General features: G+C 39.4%; 1 protein-coding gene across 1 annotated transcript in view; it reads right to left on the bottom strand.

Annotated features, from left to right (window-relative positions):
• kcnn2 (potassium calcium-activated channel subfamily N member 2) overlaps positions 1-24,362 on the bottom strand; it is a 144,620-nt gene that overhangs the window by 91,352 nt on the left and 28,906 nt on the right. The window contains exon 3 of the mRNA XM_080189703.1: positions 7,592-8,010. Within this exon, the coding sequence (XP_080045829.1) occupies positions 7,592-8,010 (419 nt within the window). The remainder of the gene's footprint in view (positions 1-7,591; positions 8,011-24,362) is intronic.

Below are 24,362 nucleotides of genomic sequence, written 5' to 3' on the forward strand. Positions count from 1 at the left end.
CATTTTGCAAGAAGCTCTTCCCCATTAACTCCTCAGTAATGTAAACTGTACATTCCAGGATAGGCGCTGGGTGACAGTCAGGCATTTCCAAAGAGTAAAAAGGGGAAAAATTGGAAGCTGAGTCAACGAGTACTGCTCATGTTTATTAGGATGACATTTGCAGAGATATCACGACAGACTGCATCCTTGTTTCTAGCTCACCAAATTATAGAGATTCTGCAACTCAAAGAGATGAAGACAACACAAGTACAAGAAGGGCATCCAAAGTCTAATAATAAAACTGACTGTTCAAAAATATCAAGAGAATTAACTTGATACGCATCAATTTTTTCCTTAAAACAACCTTTACAAACTGCAGTCAAACAACTTAAGCTCTGGTGCAACCAGCTTTCCAGTTAGCCAGTCAGCACAGGGACCATATGTGGCTGTTACATTGTGTAAAGAACATATATTAGATTTTACAGTAACTTGGTTTGTTGGTCTGAGGTATGATTCTTGCTTAGGGCAAGTCACTGATGAAAATGTGAGAGGCCCTTTGTTTGCAGATCAGTACAAAAGATAAGGCTGAAGCATTCACAACAATCTTCAGCCCTAAGTGCCAAGTGAATGATCAATCTCAGCCTGTGCCAAAGGTCCCCAGCATCACAGATGCCAGCCTTTTGCCACGTGATATCAAGAAACAGCTGAAGTCTCTGGATACTGCAAATACTGACAATATTCCAGCAAACTGCATGACAAGTGAGCTTAGGAAGAAAGCAGCAATAGCACTGAAGATATGTGCTCCAAAACTTGTCACACCCCTGGCCAATCTGTTCTAGTATAGCTGCAACACTGGCATCAACCCGGCAATGTGGAAAATTGCCCAGGTATGTCCTGTATACAAGAAATGGGACAAATCCAAGCAGCCAATTTCTGCCCCATCATTAAGTCCTCCATGCATTCGATGCATACTTCAGTTCTTGAAAGAAAATGTGATCACTGAGTGAATAAAATTTAAAACCAAGGAAACAAAAACTGAATGAGCGCATGGATCCATTTCTAAATAACCTTGTATAGACTCACACAGAATTGCAACAATGGGATCCTCAAAGATTAATTAATATGCAATTGTATACTGGTTGTGGACTTGGATGAAACTGAAGCCTTTTGCAAATAAGGGAAAGTTTTACTTTCACATAGGCAATGCAACCTGCATGACAGATGAGCTTAGGAAGAAAGCAGAATAGTTGTTTGTGCGGAAAGTGATTCCATTTGAAAAAAAATGAATTCAGCCATTCAATAGATTAGACAAAAAAACAGAACAAATATAGTGAAGCAAAAGCCCACAAAATTGGGAAAAGCATGCCAATTGCCATCTTGAGATGCTTTCAGTATAGCAGTGTTAGAAAAACAAAGGTAGTTCTAAGGGATTTATATTGGTAAACATTAGAAATAAGGTACAATTTTAAGTGAGTTCAATTTAATGTTTTTGTGCCTGGAAGGGTAAAATCTACAGTTAGATTCATTCTGGAGAAAGGTGCTTGTATGTGTTAGTTTCAGTTCCAACTGTGTTTCTGTTGTGTTAAGAGTAGGTTATGGTGTGGAGAATAAGTAGAAGTAGCAATGGTTGTTTCGAAACTAGGGGCCTTTTATTGTAGAAAGGCTTTTAAGTTTCAGTTTTAATTGGATATGTGGCAACAGGAGGCCAGACACTGGGGAGTGAAGATCTCTCACTCTGCCAGAAGACTAGGGAGCTGCAAAGAGATTGATATAGTTCAGATAACCAGGGAATTGGGACATAAAAGATGTCTGAAGAAGGCTGACATTAAGAAATCAGAGACCAAAGTATTGTTCAAGATAATTGAAGGGGAGAAGTAAATTAAGTTTCTGGGTTAAAGGGACAGGTGCAGCAACCACATTTTAATGTAGGAAAACAGACTTCAGAGGTAAATCAAAAGTTTGATGCATTCTCAATAGTGTCTGGGAATCGATAGTTAAATTGTGAATAATTTCTACAACACTCAAGACAAAGAAATCCTAAAGGGGAAATGGTAAAACCTTTGTTAAATCTTTGTTAAAAGTGAAGTCGAAGCTTTATTTAAAAGTGTCATTTGGAAAACCTGAACTGGGTTTCAAAATGCAAACCTCTGATAAAAACCAGTGTTGTGTTAGAAGATATTAAAGTGTGTTTTTTGGGAGTGGAGTTTGGAAACTGTCAGGTGATAATCATCTTGGGGGATTTTGGAGAGAAATCCATAGACACTAACTTGGGTTCAGAACAGAGTGTGTATTTGGACACAGCCAGTCTGTGTGTTTAAAGAAACTTTGTGTTATTGTATCTTAAAATATACTTTGTAATCCTTGTTAATCTTAATATCTGTCTGTGTTTGTTAAGATAAGGGACCAAAGAAGCACGGTATCATTCAAATTTACCTATTTACTAATTTTTTTAAAACTAATTGGCAGTCCTGTAATTCTATTCCTCCATGTTAGAAAAGAAAGCAAAATTACAGGTTTTTTGAGCTAGATTTCCATTCTGGGATCTTCCTGTCCAGTTAGAACATCAACTCGGATTGTAATGGTGGGCAAACACTGTACAAGCAGGAAGAACGCCCAGCAGGTGGAGCAAAGTTCCACAACTGTGCAAAATTAGAATATTTTCAAATGTCTGGCAATCTAAGATAAAAGTAGCTCACAGGAACAAAGAGAAAATAACAAGGCCAAACCAAATTTAAAAGCAGAAGAACCACAACAAAAATAAATAACCTTCCTGGGAGAAATTAACACAACAGGAAATAATTACTGGAGCATTAAATCAGAAGTTGCTGGTCACCTCACACACAATTCAAGCCAGATACTGAGGCAGGTGTTTCAGTATTATTTAATGAAATAAAGTGGTTTAAAAATATCACACTACTGCCATCCTCCATCCAGTTACAAGGTCCAGAAAAGACAGTGCTGACATTAGTAGGCCAATACTTGGCAAGATTAAGATGAAATGATAAATAAATTAAACCTCTGCATGTTGTACAGAACCAGAGAGTCATCATTATTGAGAAGAAAAGCACGCATGTAGTTGAGGCTGATTTACAAGGTTGATGACATTGCTGATGAGCAGTCTAGGAATGTATTCAGAAGAAATTTAAATTCCTATTTTAAGGCTTAGGAAAGCCAAAGACAGATGATCATGGAACTAAGGATGGATGATAACCTTGTCTTTTCACAGCGGGGAAGGTCCCTCAGCCATGTTACATGTTACAAAAATGAGGTCATCTCTCCAGTAACCATACTGACTATATGCTGTTCTAGAATGGTGACAGTGCCAAAGACCAATAGTTCTGACTCAATTAAACAAGTCTGTACAGCATGACATCCAGAAGATTACATCATTGGATGAAACACTTGCCAAATTAGCAAAAAGCACATTTTCCACAAAATTGGATATTAACAGTGGCTTTTGGCAGTTTACTCTGGCCAAAGGATCCAGATTGTTAGCTACTTTTATCACTGTATTTGGTTGTTGCTATCTTTAACAGATTACAATTCAGAATTGTTTCTGCACTGAGATATTCCAAAGAAAGACGTCTCAAGATTCTGGAAGGCATGGAAGGAATAATATCCCATATGGACAACATTAATGTGCATGTTTTATTAAGGGAAAAACATGACCATCGAGTAAGAGCAATCCTCAAAGTTCTACAGGAAGCAGCATGGCAGCGCAATGGTTAAGACTGCTGCTGCACAGTGCCAGGAACCCGCATTCAATTCTGGTTTTAGGTGACTGTCAGTGTGGAGTTTGCATGTTCTCCCCAAGTCTGCATGGGTTTCCTCCGGGTGCTCTGGTTTCCTTCCACAGTCCAAAGATATGCAGGTTAAGTGGATTGACCATGCTAAATTGCCTTTTGGTGTCCCAAGATGAGGATTATCAAGATAAATATGTGAGATTGCAGAGATAGGGTGGGGTGGGTCTGTATAAGATGTTCTAGCAGAGAGTCATTGCAGATTCAATCTGCCAAATGGCCTCTTTTGCACTGTAGGGATTCTATGATTCTAAACAGGTTGTACCGTATGATAAAGCCTACAATAAAATTCTTAGGGCACATTGTGCAAGCTGCAGGAATTACTGTTGGCCTGCAGAAAACCAAGGTAATTAGAGATCCCACAGCCTGGAACCATCACAGAATTATAAAGATTCCTTGTGATGGTCAACTACATAGGCAAGTTCCTTTTAAACTGGCGGAAATCAATGAGCCATTACAACAGCTACTGAGGCAAGGTCAAAAGTGGTGCTGCATCGTGGACCAGTAAAATGATTTTGACAAGCTCAAGAATCTCCTAACTTCACCAGAAATTCTAGTGCACTAAAATCCAGAATTGGCAATTCTTGTCGCAGTGCTGACATCATCTACAGGTTTGTGCACAGTGCTGTTTTAAGTTCAAAAGCATGGACAAAGAAGACCAGCCTATTACACCTCAAATTCTCTCACAGACACAAAGAGTTATGTAACTATTGAGAATGAAACAATAGCAGACACATAGGTCTGTGAGAACTTCTCTGGTAATGGCACAGAATTAAGGGTGAACATTAAAACTGACCAATAACCTTTAATTAATCTGCTTAATCTGAAGGAAATTCCCAATGGTCCCCTAGAATTCAACATTTCAGACTGAGACTTGTGAAAAATGATTTAGCTACTGAGTGTGTTCAAAGGAAGTACCAGACAACAGCAGATGTAATACCAAGTGGAAGGAGTCAAACTGGAAGATTTATTTTTTATTGAGAAAGTGGAAACATATACTTCACTCAATACTAAACAATTACCAGCCACAAAAAAGAGATTGCAAGAAATTTAGCCAGCACAACAGCATCATGATGTCTGTTTCACAATAAAAGAGTATTGCAAGAATGGATGGCTAGGTTACACTCCAAACAACCCAGTACTTCGCCAATACTTCAAGCAGAGAAAACATCTCACAGAGTCAGTGTGGTGGGTGATCACTGAGGCAGGCTGTTCCTATGCCACAAGGACAGCCGTTGCTAATGAGCTGTCTTTAACAGGCCAGAGTGCCTAAAAAAGAACCCCTCCCAGAGCCCTCTGGGCGGCCACCAGTGTTTACCTGACAGTCTTCCCATTTAGCACAGGGCTTCATCCTGCCATTAGTACATCAGTAGGGATGGGAAAAGGGCCTTCATTAACCAAATATCTTCCCAAACAGACAAGCAGGTGGGCCAAATGCCACTTTACCATCCACTGAAAAATTGCAAAAAGCCTTCCCTTTTAACACCAGTGCAAATATATGATGGACGAATAATACAGCAGGTTGTTTTCTAACCTACAGTAAGTTTATTCTACATATAACTCAATCAAAATTACCATTCTCTTTTGTTCTCCCACATGAACTATTCCAGCTCTGTCCATTTATACTCTTTTGGAGGTTGAGGCAATTAGCTTAACAATGCAATTTCCAAACCATGCACTTGCTGATACATTGACATCCCCCACCAAGGCCTTCCCAGACTGTTCTAACAGTCTTTCCACTTCTGCGTCTGATCCCAAAGGTGCTTTAAATTTCAATCCAATGTCTCAATATGGGGCTCAGTGTCAATTTTTCCCCCTATAAAGCACCTCAGGATCTTTTATTCTGCTGCAGTGTTATGTAATTCAGAGAATATCCTGCTACACAAAGACAGACTGATTAGATCATGTAACAGGTGTTATTCTGCTGCTACAATGCAGTTAAGTGTTCAGACAATTGTTCCTTTAAGACCACAAAGTTTCTTTTTACTTCACACTATGAACAGTTCTTTCATCATAGTTTAGTATTTAGATTGTGGTGGACCATTATCACAGGTAAGGATAATTTGGTTTAATAATTGTTTCAAACTGCTGGAGAATATCTGGCCTGTGTTAAATACAACTCCTTTAAAAAAACTGAAGTTTTTTTCATATGAAACAGAAACTGACAAATTATTATTGCACTGAGAACATAATGTTTTGCTTATTTTTATCCTAGTCTTTTATTGCACATTAAAGAAAGGATAGATAAGCAACTGAGTGTTCTTTGCATACACTGTTAACCTTTTGAAAGTGCAATAAAAAATATATTTCAGCGTCTCCGCAGGCGAGAAGATGTGAATCTTTGATGTGTTGTTTGACCCAAGTTCAGTTTCTTACCCAATATCCAGCCTATTAACTAAAGCCATTTTCCTTCATCTTTCCTGATCCTAGATTTCCCCATCGTTCATCTCAAAGCCTGACTTCTTCATTCTTCTTCTCATTTCCACTCTATAGACCAAAAGTCATTTGAAATGCTGTAGCCTACATCCTCATTTGCACAAACCCTTGTGTCCCAGAGAGTTGATTTGATTATCTTCATATATACATCCTTTTACGGTCTATTATCCCCTCTCCTCAGTGATAATTGCCAGTCATGTGTAACTGCTGACACCTTTCCCTTCCCTGACATTCTCCTCACTCCCTCTGCCCCATGTTTGGTGGGCAGTCACTTTCAGTCACTGTTCCCTCTGAAATTAAATGTCTGTGCCTTATTCATTCCATCCCTGCTATCAGAAGTCTCCTAAAAATTCTCCTTCTGAATTTGTTTCTATCCTCAGTTATTAATCTCTCTCCTCACTCTCATTCCTGTTTGGTGGCCATTGTTATTCTTGACCTGTAAAGTACTCTGTTGGTGAAGAGTGTGATAAAAATGTAAGTTGATTATTCTATTTAATTTCACAGGTATTGCACAATTATACAGAATCTACTCAAAGCATTACTGCATTAATGCTTCATCAAATGAATTAAAAATGCACTTTTACATGTCTAAAAACATTTTGCATGTAACTAGGAGAAAAATGCATTCAAATTATCTTGTTAATATTTCTCAGATTCTTTTCTTGAAACTTTAAAAATATTAGCGAAGAATAGCAGAACAAATTCTGTAGAAACAACATAATCAAGGACATAACAAAGTAAAAGACTGGGCATATTTGATGTTTGGCACACAAAGAACCAGATTTTTGTGGACTCAGGAAGATTCCGCAGATCTTTAAAAACAGCAGGAATTGGATGTGGAAGCCCCACCCTTATTTCCAACAGAGAAAGAGGGTGGACCATGAGAGGGAACAGGAGGATGGGTGGAGCATTTGGCATGGTGGTGGCATGGGGATATGTGGGGGGGCATGGGGTGGGTGAGGGGCATGAATTGGCATAGAGGGGTGGGAGCAGCTGGGAGAGGGGGTGTGAGGGGTGAGGCCTAGAGGGCCTAAAACAACTGAGTCACTGTCCCAGAGAACTGAGGCAAGTCTTCTAATTAGGCCGCACTGGCATTAACCAGCTATCGTGGCCGCACATGACCTGCTTCCAGGATCGACAAGCCAATTCCATCCCTCTTCCGCCTTCCCTGAGCAAAAACTGGGAATAACGAGGCCCGGCATATCAAAGATGAGTGCATATGCCAAGTCAGCATATTTACCAAGTTGAGTGAATTACCTGGGTAAAACTCTTGCCCAAAATCAAGATTTTTGAAACATCATTTATGATCTGGAATTCAAACATAATTCTCTCTTAGGTTTAAGCATTGGAAAAGCTGACACACAGTAACTGCTTACCTTTCACAAGCTCGGACTGTCCATGCTGCAATTATCCACAATGAAATGCTGAAAACCAACAATACTGTTCCTGGACATATTGTCATTAAAGTCTTCATTACGAAACGGGTATTGAAGTTTATTTTATTCAGTGCTCCAATACTTCTCGAAGAAGCATCCGTAAAAAGTTTGCTATGCAGCAGCATTACTCTGGCAATAAGGTAAAGTCTAAGAAACATTGGTATTGATAAGATTATATCCACATCTGCTATTGCTGTAGATGTTGTATACGAAAAGGCAAGGCGTGCTGTCCAAGTGAAAGTATAGTTTCCAGGTATTGGGTGAATAGCACATACCAGTATTTCCAAACAGATGAAAAATATCCGCTCATAAGTCATGGCTATTCTCCAGTCATCTGCGCCATTGTCTACCATGAATAACTGCAAGGAAATGGTATAGTTTTATTATAGTTTCCACTTTAGGTGCAGAAATTGCCAAGTTACTCATTAAAAGCATCTTTAAACAGCAAAGACAATATAGTTCCTTGGTGTTACTCAAAAAATTATTAGTCCATTATCCAACTTTCAGTTGAAGTAACAGAAAAAACTACAATAGTAATGATGTATCATTTTAGCATCTATTTCACAGAATTATCACTAGTTAAAGTTACCTTCATTGGATTTTCATTTTGAAATGGACTCTGGTATGAAACAAGATGTACAATAAATGGAGTATCAATAATTCTGAAATGCAATCTGACCAAATTTTTATCATAGAATAACCAATAGGTACACATAAGATACATATGGACAACAGGTTCATAACAGTATATAAATTAGAAGCAGGAAAACGACATTCAGACCCTCGTGTCTGCTCCACCATAGACAAGATCTGGCTGATCTGATTTTAAAGTATTCAATGACTCTGCCTACACTGCTCTCTGGGGAAGAGAATTTCACAGGCTAATGATCCTCAGAGAAAAAAAATCCCTTCCTTCTTATTCTTAAACTGTCTATGTTCCGGGGTTCCAGCCTCCCTCATAAAGAGAAGTATCCTCTCATCACTCACCCTGTTAAGTCCCCTCAGGATCTTGTTTCAATAAAATCACCTCTCATTCTACTAAACTACAGTGGATATAGTCCCAACTTCTCAATCCTTCCTCATAAGATAAGCTCTTCATCCCAGGAATCAGTCTCGTGAACCTTCCCTGAGTGTCCCACTTATCTATTGAATAATAGATACTTCTCTTTATGAGGGAGGCTGGAACTACGGAACATAGACAGTTTAAGAATAAGAAGGAAGGGATTTTTTTTCTCTGAGGATCATTAGCCTGTGAAATTCTCTTCCCCAGAGAGCAGTGTAGGCAGAGTCATTGAATATTTTAAAATCAGATCAGCCATGATCTTGTCAATGGTGGAGCAGACGCAAGGGTCTGAATGTCGTTTTCCATATTCTAATCCATACGCTCTTATGGACCTGTTGTCCATATGTGTCTTATGTGTACCTATTGGTTATTCTATGACAAGAATTTGGTCAGATTGTATTTCAGAATTATTGATACTCCATTTATTGTACATCTTGTTTCATACCAGAGTCCATTTCAGTTTCGTGAACCTTCCCTGAGTGTCCCACTTATCTATTGAAATCTCAAATATATTGTTTTTTAAAATTCAGATTTTTCTCAACCATTCGATATGCAATGCCTGCAAGTTTGCCAATGAAGGAAAAGACAATATTAAGGACAATGTTATTTAAGGTGTATAAATTTGGAATTGGGTTCACCTTCCCTCTTTCTTTCCATTGATAATAGTAAAATGTTTATCTGAGTTTCAATTTTCAATTATTGCAAATATAAACTATTTTTACATGCACTTTTTTTTAACCTCTGTAAAGTATATTTTTCAATGACTGGCCAAAAATAAAATTTAAACATTGAGAGAAACCATATTTTTTGAACTGTTGCAAAATCCATAATGTTACACTGATTGTTACACTAAAAACATATGTGCTCCCAGGCAACCCTTAGTTGGGGCAAAATTAAATCATTCATTCAAAGACCTGGCACAGGCAAGACAGGCTGAATGGCCTGTTTCTTTCCTCAGGATTTGGGGATCCTGATGAGACACCTAATGAGATCCGTATAGTGATCGGCCATGCCACCCTCATCACCATAATTTTTTTAAAGTTACAGGTTAAGTGAAGTTGGAGAACAAACAGTTTGGCAGCACTCTGTCAAACATCAGGAATAGGAATAGTGGATTCTGAATAGTTTCAAAATTCATCAGATATAGGAGCAGAATTAGGCCATTCGGCCCATCAAGTCTGCTGCGCCATTCAATCATGGCTGATATGCTCCTCATCCCCATAACCCTTTTACCCATTACCAATTAAAATATTCCAACTCAAGAATTCATCAGGCTGGAACTCATGACGTTATTTCAAATGGGCGATCCAATAAAAGCCTAAAAATCCATGCTGCTCAAACAGATTGCTTTCGTAGCTTGGATGTGAGAACACTGGAAGCACCCAGTAACTCGGTCAGGATCCTGTGATACATGGCAACAACGATATAGTGAGCTTATTGTCTCATGATATAGGAACCCTTAAGGGCATGAACAATTCCAAAAAAGAAATGTCCATCAGATTTAATAGAGGCTGTGTTGAGACAAAGGCTAAATCCCCAATAGAGTAGGTGCAGAAAAAGATTTCAAAGCTAGGGTTCAACTAGGAATCAGATTACAAAAGCAACTGGAAGTACAGAACAGCAGTAATGGATTACTAAAAAGGCCAAAGAAATGGTACTCCTCTGTCACTTGCAATAGCATGAAAAGGTCTCTTAGGTGGACTGTGATGACATTGTGCTGCCAGAAAACTGAAACTGGTGGCTGAAAAGCAAGCTCTATCTTACTCTGTGACCTGGAGAGGTTTGAGCCCTGGAACAACAGAAACACTCCTGGCACCTTTGTGGTGCTCTAATTGCCTCTCCACACGACATTCACCAGCACATAGCAGAGTAAATTCAGCCCAGTTCGAGAAGGTGAATAGGTGGAAGTTGAAAAATATATTTATCCTACTGGTTTAGCTTTGTTTGCAATCACTCCTGTTCAAAGGCAATATTCAAGTCCAGCAAGAGTTTCTGTTTATAATTTTTATAAAAGAAAAATATTAAATTATGAACTTAAAATATTAGAGCAAAATTTTCCCAGGTATCAACAATGGCAAAAGCAGGCATTAAAAGTGGCATCCACTGGCACCAGTGACAGCTTTCACCATTGTATTCTTCGAGACTTGGTCTCAAGGACCTCACGGAATAGCTGTAGAAATTTCTGTAATGTTGGGAAAGCCCACCCATCAGCAACTTAGTTTTTGAAGATCAGGTCACTGCTTGTAAAGACCACTGCAGTGTTGATCTTTTTCTGCACCCAAGCCATGACTATAACACTATATTCTGCACCCTCTCCTTTCTTTCTGCCCTATGTGCTCTATGAATGGCATGCAAGAAACAATATTTTTCACTGTATCTCAATACATGTGACAAAAATAATTTGAATCTAATCAAATCAAAAACCTCCATCCATGCACCCGACCCCTTCGCCCATGCAACAACCAATACAGCCCAGTCATTGCACTCCGGAACTGCACCAGGACATGAACTTCTCCCTCTTGAGCGATGGACTAATCCAAACTCCACTGGGAAACTGGCTCACCTGGTGCACGCCTTGGGAGACCAAGCCTTCACACCAACTTGAATGGACTTTGTTATGGGGCATGGGAGGGAGATGATTCAGGCATAGTGGCCAGATAATTACAGGTTAATATATGGAAAAGATGTGCCCAACAATGTGCTATATCGCTGGCAGGGGGAAGGGACAAGCATATCACATTTTTACATCAGTGTGAAATGTGATTTGAACATCTCATGAGATTTTTCACTTCCATCGCCAAACCTGCCCAACGAACAAAGGAACAGAAAATCTCAGCCATAGTTTTGGAGTATTATTCCCTTGACAAAAGAAACATCTGCCTCCTGCCATCCATTGCTTACCCTGTTTAATAGAATTACTAATTAAATAAAATATTTTTTTCATCAGACTTCTATTCTGGCCTGGACCTCAATATTATTGTATCCAGTTCTCAGCCTGGTTCCCGAACCTAGCTAGAGCCCTTTGATTCAAACTGTATTTAATTAACTGAAACCCCACATGATAAAGGAGCACTTTGCAACTTCCTTTAGAATATGGACAAATAATTTACTGGTATTGTAATAGGTGTGTGCATTGAAGGGAAAATATTTCAACAATCAATAATAATATATCAGGAAATTACTAACTTGGAAAAGATTCAAGTGCTAAAGGTATTTTACAATATTAAATGACAACTGAGCATTATTGACCTATTATAATGTCTGAGGAGTAGGAAATTGATGAGTTATGTAATGTAACCTCACAAGTAAATTGGCCTAACAACTAATTGGAGTTGTGATCACAGCAACTAAATCCCTATGCTCATTAACTAGTTTACCAATCTCTAATTATAGATCAGTTCCCACTCCAAAGTATGGTGATGTCACTAACATTTCCCTTCCCAACATTTCATGGAGAGCGAGATGCCAAAACAATTTGATCTTTGATATACTAACCATTGTCTTGGCACGGCTAACCAGCTCTGTTCCTACTTAACAGAATTACTCAAACTTTTCGTTTTACCTCAGAGTCTTTGACGTATATCTATGTATAGCATTGCTAATGTAATGGAAACTCCCAAACTGCTTCACAGGGGAATTATAAAAATAATGGCCAGAATTTTACTGCCCCACTTGTCACAGGATTGGAAAGCTCTGTTGACCTCGAGTAGGATTTTACAGTTTTGGGACAAATGAGGCTAAAAATTCTCACCCCATGACACCGGGCCACTTAAAAAGATATTAGGTCAGGTGACCAAAAACTTGTCAAAAAGTTCGGTTTTAAGGACCATCTTAAAGGATAAAAGTGAGGTAGAGAGATGGAAAGGTGTAAGGAGGGAATTTCAGACCTTAGGTCCTAGGCATCAACCAATGGTGGAGCAATCAGAATCAAAGATGCACAAGATGCCAGAATTAGAGGAGTGCAGATATTTCAGAAGGTGCGGAGCTGGAGGATGTTACAGAAATAGGAAGGGAAGAGCCTATAGTGAGATCTGAAAACAAGAATGGGAATTTTAAAATCACAATATGCTTGTCGGGACCCACTGCTGGTCAGTGAGCACCTGGGTTACAGCAGAACAAGACGTGGTGACATGGATAACCTTAAGTTTATGGAAGGCAGCCTGTGGGAGACCAGCCAGTAGCGTATTGGAATTTCAAAGTGTAGAGGTAACAAGAATGTGAATGAGGGCTTCGGCAGCAGATGAGCTGGGACCGAGTGGTGTGATGAAATTGGAAATACTGACGGCACAAAAATGAGATCAGAAGCTTAGCTCTGGGTCAGCTGTAAGACCAATGTTGTATATAGGCTGGCTGAATCTCAGGCAGTTAATAGAAAAAGGGATGGAATCAGTAGCTAGGGAATGGAGTTTGGAACAGGGACTGAAAAAGATGGCTTTAGTCAATATTTAATTGCAGATTTGATAATTTAGCCACTGCAGAGATTTAGCCACTGCAGAGATGGGGGTGAAATAGAGCTGGGTGTCACCAATCTACATGTGAAAACTCAGGCTGTATTTTTGATAATGTCACTGAGGTGTAGCAAATAGAAGAGGGCCCATGATCGATCCTTGACAGACATCAAAGGTGACAGTTTGGGAGCAGGAAGAGAAGATAAACAAATGATTATCTGGCTACAATTAGAAGAATAAGAGCAGAAGCAAGTGAGCCGCAGCTGGAGTACTGTGTGCAGTTTTGGTCGCCGTACTTACGTAAGGATATTTTCGCCTTGGAGGGAATGCAAAGGAGGTTTACTAGGCTGATGCCGGAGTTGAGGGGGTTGAGCTATGAGGAGAGGCTGAATAAACTAGGCTTGTATTCGTTAGAGTTTAGAAGAATGAGGGGAGATCTCATTGAGACATATAAATTGATGAATGGGATGGATAGGATAGAGGTGGAGAGACTCTTCCCGCTCAGAAAGGACAGTAGGACTAGGGGGCACAGCCTCAAGATAAAGGGGGGGCGGTTTAGAACGGAGTTGAGGAGGAACTTCTTCACTCAAAGGGTGGTGAATCTCTGGAATTCTCTGCCTGTTGAAGTGGTGGAGGCTACCTCGCTAAACATTTTTAAGACGCGGGTTGATGGGTTTTTGATAAGAGAGGGGATTAAGGGTTATGGGGAGAGGGCGGGAATGTGGAACTGAGCCACGACAGATCAGCCATGATCTTATTGAATGGCGGGGCAGGCTCGAAGGGCTAGATGGCCTACTCCTGCTCCTATTTCTTATGTTCTTATGAGAGCAATCTGACCCGGGTGGAATAATGGTTGAAGAGGCACTGGAGGAGTATTGTGTGACCAACCATGTCAAAGGCTACAGACAGGTCAAGAATGACAAGGAAGGAAAGTTTACTTTGTCACAATAACATTTGCCATTTTGGTAAGAGCTGTTTCAGCACTGTGACAGGGGCGGACACCAAACCGGAGGACATGAAGTTCTGAGAAAGATGGGAATAGATTTGGAAGGCGATAACATGTTCAAGGACTTTGTAGAGGAAAGTGATCTGGAGATGGGATAAGGATGATGATTACGTACAGTGGAAAGAAATAATAAATTTCTAATGAGGACAATTTATCTTTGCTCACGCTGTACTGATGTCTGATTAAAAAATAAGTTCATTAAATATATGAATGAAAAGAAAAATTGTTTTGCACTCTGAACTGGCTTGGTACAGAGATAGGCATCATTAATCACTGGAACCTCTCTAAGAAAGTTCACTCCATTTATATTGACTACATGAAGTCCTCTCTCTTCCAAAATTTGACTCCCATTTGCAATCATAAGTAATCCAACTGACATTTCTAAATTTGCAAAGTTCAGCCTGAAGATGGATTTACCTGTACCTGATTACAAATCACACAATGTTCTGCCAAAATATATTGGCAGATAGACACTTGCTGAATCACCACTGCAGATATTAAATATTACTAATAATAATAGCCATGCTCTCACTGCTCCTGTCAGCAGATCAACTTTCCACACAAATACTTCCTTCTTCACGTCTGCTCTCTACCTTAAGATGACCAGTTGAAAATTTTAATCTCTGAAAAAAACAAAAAGCAAAAATTTCTAATTTCAGGCTCAAAATTCATTTTAAAGCTTTGGCCTAACCTCTCATGCCTCTTTCCCAGTCAGGACTGAGGCAGCGCAATTTGAAAATGGAAGGCATTCTCAGCCCTATTCCTGGCACATGGGATTTTTACGCTCCCAGGATAAGCGTGAGGGTAGCTAGCCCACAATCAGCAGTCCCACACTTGCCAACTCCATTGCAGGAGTGGAGATTTTGTCTATCGTCACTACCTCCATCCCCATTTCCAAGGACTTGGGTCCTTCTTTTAGGAGACATGTTTCATGGCACTTCAGAAGAGTTGTGAATCTTGAAGGAAACCTTTTGTATTGCCAACTTCAACTGTCAAAAATAGAGGCTCTATTATGTTTTATAATGTAGTGAATGATTAAAGGTCTTTGTCCCCTGGATAAGTGAACACTTAGCCAATGATGGGTCAGATACCTTAAGGATAAAGTGTTTTTCTTTGTTCGACAATATTGTGAATCAGAATATTTTATGAATGCTTATTTATTTATTTTGACAGCTTAATGAGCATTGCAAAAATTTTCCAACATTATTATCATGAGTTCTGCCCATAGTGAATACTAGGTGAGTTGATATGGAAGTTGCATGGGAACCATGAAGGGATGGAGGAGGCATGAGAGCATGGAGGGGACATGGAATGGAATTGAGGGGGCCATGGTGATATTGGGGTTTTGGAGGGTGAATGGGCAATATGAGAGGGTGAGAGATATGCGGATGGGGAATAAGGAGTGATAAGGGGTAAGGGTTAGAGTATCTAACATTCATTTACAGAACTGGGTTTTTGTTGCAATGAAATGAGTCATGTCTTGAAACCTGTGTTTGTGCCTAACATGAATAGCATCTTAATTTGCATTATGTGGCAAACATAGATAGAACCATAAGGATGATAGGATGGTGATGTAAATCGGAAAAATGCCACGCTTGCACCAAGTAGGGGGTGCTTTACTGTGGTTGAGAAAAGTACCACTCAAGTAAATTATTGGTGCAGTGTAGAGAGGGTTTCATTCTTCAATGGTTGTGCTATCCCTGCCGGTCCTTGATGCTGATTCGAGAATATTAATTACTCCTTGAAATGGAAATTCTCCCAATGCTAATATCCCTTTTCTTAATGAGCACAAAAATGAGACTCACATTAGTCATCATGAAATATTCTGCATTTTATAAAATATTTAAACCATACAATAGGCCCAGGCCCTAAGCTTTAGAACTGTAGCTCTCTTCATCTCTCTATTTGTCCTTCCTCCATAATGAAGCTCCTTAAAACTAACCTCTTTGACCATACATTTTATTTTAATCACCATCCTAATATCTCCTTACAGTGGGCCAGATTCAAACTTTGTTTGAAAATGCTCCCGTCAAATAGTTTTTTACTATGTTAAAAGCAAGTTGTTGTTATCTGTCAAGAACAAAATACACACTCTCTTCCTGGATCTCTTCACACTTTCCTCAATACAGAAAGAGTTCTAAACATAAGCTTAACCAATCAAAACTGTGCAGCACACCACAGGAAGAAAGTGGCCTGCCACTTGCCAAATTTGTACCATTCTACATAGAACATAGAAAAACTACAGCACAAACAGGCCCTTCGGCCCACAAGTTGTGCCGATGATATCCCTGCCTACTAGGCTTACCTATAACACTCAATCCTATTAAGTCCCATGTACTCATCCAGAAGTCTCTTAAAAGGCCCCATCGAATTTGCCTCCACCACCACTGACGGCTGCCCATTCCACTCACTCACCACCCTCAGTGAAAAACTTATCCCTGATATCTCCTCTGTACCTACTCCCCAGCACCTTAAACCTGTGTCCTCTCGTAGCAACCATTTCAGCCCTGGGAAAAAGCCTCTGAGAATCCACCCGATCTATACCTCTCAACATCTTATACACTTCTAAAAGGTCACCCTTTCATCCTTCGTCTCTCCAAGGAGAAAAGACCGAGTTCCATCAACCTATCCTCATAAGGCATGCCACCCAATCCAGGCAACATCCTTGTAAATCTCCTCTGCATCCTTTCAATAGCTTCCACATCCTTCCTGTAATAAGGTGACCAGAACTGAGCACAGTACTCCAAGAGGGGTCTGACTAGGATCTTATAAAGCTGCAGCATTATCTCCCGACTCCTAAACTCAATCCTTCGATTGATGAAGGCCAGTACACTATACGCCTTCTTAACTACATCCTCTACCTGCGAAGCCGATTTAAGAGTCCTACGGACCCGGACCCTAAGGTCCTTCTGATCCTCTAAACTTCTTACCCTTGATATTATACTCCTTCATCCCAATTGACCTGCCAAAATGGACCACTACTCATTTATCCCGGTTGAAATCCATCTGTGAGGATATTGTGTCCAACATGTGAGGATATTGGCTTGTTCTAATTTCTGGAACTGACAGTTATCATCAACAGTGTCCTGGAAAACAGGGGAGTAGGTGGACCCAAACATCAGATCCTGGAGGCTGCCACAGAGAGCTTACTTGATTCTGAAGTTTCTGAGAAGACAAATTCATCAATCCCATTCATCATACAAGGAGCTTCATTGGATGGAAGTGTAGATGAGAGGCAGAGCTATAATACCGATGTCAATCCTCCAACCTACCTTCCCTTCAATTGTAGCTCCCCTGCTGAAAGCATGAATCAGTAAAGATATCCTCAAATCTCTTTACTGCCTAGTGAAGATAAATGCTTGAACTCCCTTAGTTATATGGAAAGATTCATAATGATGATTATTGATAGAGAATGAACGGCAGCTGTTTTTATACTGCATTTGAAAATATTACATACTAGCATACAATTTGCAGGCTAGTTAGATGATGCATAAATCATCAAATATCATATGCCAGAGATTTCCATAATTGGCAAATTAAGGAAAATTACAATAAAGTAGGAAATGATAGAAGAGTGAAACAAATGATTTATTGTTAGCAAAACCAAATGAAAATATATATTAATAAATTGCAAATTTGGAGTTACAGACTCCATAGTTCAATTTAGAGTTACAGTTAAAAATTATACACAAGCCACATAATCATGCTCTGAGGAAGGAGTCTACAATATTATCAGCGTTCTAACCCTGCCCAGGAATGTTAGGATGTTTCAAGCTAATGTCTGTGCTTTCAAGAACATATTTGAATAGCAATACAAACAAAATACTAGTGTTGCTGAAAATCTAAAATCAGAGAATGACCAAAACACAGCACAGAGTCACCATCTGGAAGCAAAGTTGGAGATTTCTAACCAACAAGTAAACCTGCAAGTTCACCTGAGCAAGGATTATACCCAAAGCATTGACCTGCCCTTGTAGTTACTGACAAACTAGCCAAGTACTTCAAGCAGTTCTTGATTTGCAGTGATTTTACTTAAGCAAACACCAAATTCAATGCATTATTGAGAATACAGGATTGAAGTGCAACATAGACCTCAGTTTCAAATGACACCTTCATGCTGCCAATTGTCCTTCCAAATGGCTTGGAATGGCTTTATACAAACCTAGTTAGCATCACACAATTAGAAGTAACTAAATCAAAATGTGTCTACAAATAAAATATGTGGGCTTGCCAATCGACTAGATAGTCAGGTAACGCCATGAGATTAATTTCCAGGAATTATCAATGGCAATCATTAAGATCAGTGGATTCAAGTTTCATGCCACTGGAGCAGCCACATTAACTGATGGAGTGGTGATTGGAGCTTGGGAAATTTGTATCTGCTGATTGAATTGAAGTAGCTAAAATAGGGGTGTTTTAGGGGCTTTTAGATAAACACATGAATATGCAAGAAATAGAGCACAGGCAACAGGGATTAGTTAAATTTGATGTCATGTTTGGCACGACATTGTGGACCAAAAGGCCCATTCCTGTGTGCTGTACTGTTCTATGTTCTAACCTGTACAATAGACAAATATTACTCTTAGATTTTTAACTGAATCAAAGCAAATCAAAAACATAAAATAAGCTGGTATTTTAAAATTAAATTCTTTATGAAACTCATTTTTAAAAATTCTTCTTTTACAGGATACGGGCTTCACTGGTTAGGCCAGCATTTATTGTCATCCTTAATTGCCTTTAAGAAGGTGGTGATGAACCGCCCTCTTGAATTGCTGAAGTCCATGTGGCATAGGGACACCCATGGTGCTGTTCGGGTGGGAGATCCAGGATTTTGACCCAGTGAAAGTGAGGGAATGTTGATATATTTCCAAGTCAGGATGGTAAGTGACTTGGATGGGGATTTCTTGATGGTGGTGTTCCCAGGCACCTACTTCTCTTGTCTTTCTCGATAGTAGTGGTTGTGGGTTTGGAAGGTGCTGCCTTTGAGCCTTGGTGAGTTACTGTGGTGCATTTTGTATATGGCACACACTGCTGCCACTGTGCATTGGTGGCAGAGGGAGTGAATATTTGTGGATGGGGTGCCAATCAGGCGGGCTGCTTTGTCCTGGATGGTGTTGAGTTTCTTGAGTGTTGTTGGAACTGCACCCAAGCAGACAAATGGAGAATACTCCATTACACTCCTGACTTGTGGCTTGTAGATGGTGGACAGGCTTTGGGGAGTCAGGAAATAAGTCTCTGATCTGTTCTGGTAGCCACGGTATTTATCTGGCTAGTCCAGTTCAGTTGCTTGTCAATGGTAATCCCCAGGATGTTGACAATGAGGAATTCAGTGATGGTAATGCCATTGAATGTCAAGGAGCAATGGTTAGATACTCTTTTGTTGGAGATTGCCATTGTCTGACACTTGTATGGTGCGAATGTTGCTTGTCACTTGTCAGCTTAAGCCTGGATATTGTCCAAGTCTTGCTGCATTTAGACATGTGTTGCTTTAGTATCTGAGAAGTCATGAATGGTGCTGACCATGGTGCAATTATCAGCAAATATCCCCTCATCTGACCTTATGGTGGAAGGAATGATGTTTTGGAACTGAGATAATTGACCTCCAAAAACTTCAACTATCTTCTGTTGTGTGAGGTACGACTTCAACTAGAGGAGAGTTTTCTGTTTGATTCCCATTGAATCAATTTTCCTAGGGTTCCTTGATGCCACGTTGGGTAAAATGCTGGCTTGACATCAGGGATAGTCACTCTCACCCACCTCTGGAGTTCAGTTCTTTGTCCATATTTGAACCAAGGCTGTAATGAGGTCAGAAGCTCTGGGTGGAACCCAAACAGAGCAGATTATTGCTAAGCAAGTAACATTTGTAAGCCTGTTGATGACTTTACTGATGACTGAGCGTAGACTGATCGGGCAGTAATTGGCCCAGTTGAATTTGTCCTACTTTATGTGTACAGGACATAACTGGGCAATTTTCCATATTGCTGGGTACATGCCAGCATGGTAGCTGGATTAGAACACCCTGTCTAGGGGTGCGGCAAATTCTGGAGTATAAGTTCTCAGTGCTATTACTAGAATACTTGCAGTAATTGCAATATCCTGTGCCTTCAGCCATTTCTTGATGTCACGTGGAGTGAATCAAATTGGCTGAAGACTGGCATCTCTGCAGAGGTCCCTTAATGCAACAAACATGATATGATATATCAAACAATAAAAGTTTATGTTCATTAAATTGCACCCTTTTGGTCTCTTCTAAGAATAAATTGTTGTTTCAATTATATGCATTGTGCTGCAGAAAAATGTTAGCAGAGTCATTTACTTCAGAACATTTTGTCCTGTTGTAATCTCAACACAATTACGAGTCATCACAGAAATAATGTTAATAACCGATAGTTCCTTAACATTGTTGTCTTTTGGGAAGCCTAACATCTGAATCTATCAAACAACAAAACTCTAAATATATACAGCTGCTAAGCAGGAACAAAAGCAATATGCCATTCTGTTTTGTGCTGTACTGCCCTGACTCTGCTTTGGATTTGGCCCCTTTGTGTATTCTGAACAGCTTATTCGATATTCTATTGTGAGTGCAGTAAATCCTAAATACCATTGTAAATAAATAGAGATCAAAAATGATATTGCAGCATGAACATGGACAGCATGTTCACTCTTTAGCACCAACTATTACGGAATATCCCCAGATTATTTTCACCTCAAAGACTTCCAATTAGAAATACATATTACCCAACTGTAGTGAATATTTCTGTTCCACTTATAAGCCTGAAGATAGCAACGCATCATTGCAAATTTTATTTTAAGCTGTAGGCCCTCTTTTTCCAGGATGTTTGTATAAATATGCTGAAACCAATCTTAGCAATTGAAAAACACATACATAAATAATCATATGAAAGTTTGTAATCAAGATAGGATTAGATTGATGCTATACATTTTCCTATACTGCATACTGCTGAAATTTCATGTCTCTGGTGGAATGACTATCCTGTGTTGATGACAATTAGCTCAAGGACTGGGCAAAAGCATGAATAAATAACCATACTCCAAAGCTGTTCTCAGTATTTCAGTTAACCTTGCTAATTCAAGGTGTTTGCTGAAATGAAAAAGTTAATAAGTATGTGGAAGTACAATAGGAATTACTACTGTGAATTACCATATAGGTCAATGGTCTTAAAAGGAATTAGAACAGTTAGACAAGACAGTCATTGTAACAGGCTTTAAGAACAACATGAACAAGCTTGAACATGAAGGATGGCATTCAAGGGAGTTATGAAATTGATTGTGAAAAACAACAATTATATCAATTATATCAAGAATTATATCAAGAAAGCAGTTCTGAAGATGCTGTAGTGACATGGTTGATTAAGAACAGAAATTAGATGTAAAGGCTTTAGAGACCAACGAAAGGTGGGCAACAACTGAAGGATGAGCTTTTACTCTATGGTTTTAACAAAGAACTCAATATACCGTTAGTCACCTTGTATTAAAGGAACACTACTCCAGGAGAAACAAGTCTTATCAATATAACGTCAGGTCCAGCCCTGAAATAGGATATAAAGGAATTTTAAAGACCCCAGGGTGGTGGGAAACAGACTGACTTGTTTACTTCAATCTATCACAGTTGGGCAGTTCAGACAACTGAAAAGAAGTAAGGCCCAAGAAGAAGAAGAGCTAGCTGTCCTGCTCAACCTAGACAGGTACTCACAAATTGACAGTTTTTTTTTTCTGTATAACTAGTGCACTATATTCTGTCTGAAATTCTGATAAACAACATGCCCAATGGAGTGGTTGCAGGTGATCCTGGTTGATAGCCAATTAATTAACAGTAGACTCAGCTTAATTGAAAAATAACACTATAAACTACAAGATGTTATGCTCGAGTTTCATCAGAATAATTTTCTTTAAAAAGTTATTATATAGATACTGGAACAATTTATCTTCTTTTATAAGCCTCACTGGACACTAGCATGCCAGGCTATAAGGCCAACCCAAGCAACACAAAGCTCTCAAGAGTTCTTAATGTGCCTTAGATTGGGCACATTGCCCAAACTTGGTGTACATCAGTGTCAATTGCAAGCATTTCTGCTGCTGTAGCAAACTTGCCATTTGCTGTGAAGGTCATCCAACAATTAATAACACTGGAGATCATTTTTGGCCACGGTTTCACTTTTTAAAGCAGATTAAAATTGACATTTACAGCATGGATAAATGATACAACAATCAATGATTTCTCTACCTCTTTAAAGTTAGAGAACAAAGATTTACAAAAATGTGATACTGTGCTACATTTAATAACACTAAACACATTGCTAATCTAATTATTTCCATTAGAAAATCTGCAAATTGAAATCCTGTATTAATGTAACATGGAAGTGCATGCGCTGAATTAATAGTGATAAAAGGCCAGATTTTGCCTTTGCTGCTAGCAAAAAAACTACCCTGGTGATTTCTATGGCATTAATTTCCCCTTCCTGGACATAAATTTGATTCTGTTCCTGTTTGTAGGCGATCTCCAGCAAAAGTGACATTATAAAGCAACCAATCACATTGAAGAATTCTCACAAAGTAAGAGTAAAGTTTATTTATTATTGTCACAAGTAGGCTTACATTAACACTGCAATGAAGTTACTATGAAAATCCCCTAGTTGCCACACCTCAGCACCTGTTTGGGTACACTGAGGGAGAATTTAGCATGATCAATGCACCTAACCAGCACATCTTTCGGACTGTGGGAGGAAACCAGAGAACCCAGAGGAGACCCATGCAAACATAGGGAGAATGTGCAGACTCTGCACAGGCAATGACTGAAGTTGGGAATTGAGCCCAAGTCTCTGGTGTTGTGAGAATAGAATCGCTACAGTAAAGAAGGAGGACATTCAGCCCTTCAAGTCTGCACTGACCACAATCCCACCCAGGCCCTACTCCTGTAACCCCACACATTTACCCTGCTAATCCCCTTGACACGAGAGTGAATTTAGCATGGCCAATCAACCTAACCCACACATCTTTGGACTGCAGGAGGAAACTGGAGCACCCGGAGGCAACCCACGCAGACACAGGGAGAAAGTGCAAACACCAGGCAGATAATAACCTGAGGCCTGATTTGAACTGGACCTTTGGTGCTGAGGCAGCAGTGCTAACCAGTGTGCCACCGTGCCGCCCCCAAGTGAACCAGGGAATAAGATATACCGATTATCCTTTACATTATAATAATTGTAAAGACAGCAAGATGAAAATCTGGACATACGCAATAGACTAGAGAAGAAATATAATTAACAAACCCTAAAAAAATGTATTTTATAAAAACCTAATTTTTTTAATCATAATTGAGAAATTTGACAGTACTCAAATATAAAGTTATTATTCAGGGCCAGAGAGATTGTTCATCAATAGTTGTGAACTTTGAACATTATTAAACACTCAATTATACATCACTCAAAAAGATGTTACCTTTTCCAGAGTTTTTATGAGACTATTAGCATAAAAGTGGAAGTTCAGATCAATTCAAATGATTTCAAAATATTTCCATGTGCAGAGACTTCAACAATGTGGGGAAGCAGACAATTGTGAACAGCAATTCCCCGATTTCTGCATTTAACTGTACAAGTGCAGATGCCAGCAATTGTTGCCAGTTTCACAGTTGTAATGATGGCAAACACTGGCAGTTTCACTGTTGTTAGAGCTGCAAAATGCAGGCCAATATATTTTGTGCTCACTCACAAAAGTTCAGGTATTGTATTCCCTCTTCTAATCAAGCAATGAGTGAAGTATTATCTATTGTGATAAAGTCATAATCAGTACAAACTGCCATAAATAATCCATTTTACAAATAGTTATAAGCAACTATAAGAGTATTTTATGAGATTATAAAGATGGATTGCAAATAACTTCTGCTCAGAATTCATGGTCATTCACACCCTTACCACTTGTGCAACATCATTAGATTTCCTGTATTACTGCTGCAAGTCCTTGGGTCCAGATTCCAGGAGTCGACCTTCCTGAACACCTTCTCCCACTCATTTCTGAGGAAAGCCCTTGAAGGTTTCCTGGCCCTCTGTGAGACCATGGCATTTCTCCACTTGCTTATGTGTGCTACCAATCCCTCCTGCACTGCATCAGTCACCATGAATTTCTCTGCCTATCCCGGTATTCAGTTTCTCAGAATTTCCACTGCAGCAATCTTTT

Source organism: Carcharhinus amblyrhynchos, chromosome 5, assembly GCF_965287045.1.
Source record: "Carcharhinus amblyrhynchos chromosome 5, sCarAmb.v2.hapA, whole genome shotgun sequence".
In the NCBI taxonomy this organism is placed as follows: Eukaryota; Metazoa; Chordata; class Chondrichthyes; order Carcharhiniformes; family Carcharhinidae; genus Carcharhinus; species Carcharhinus amblyrhynchos.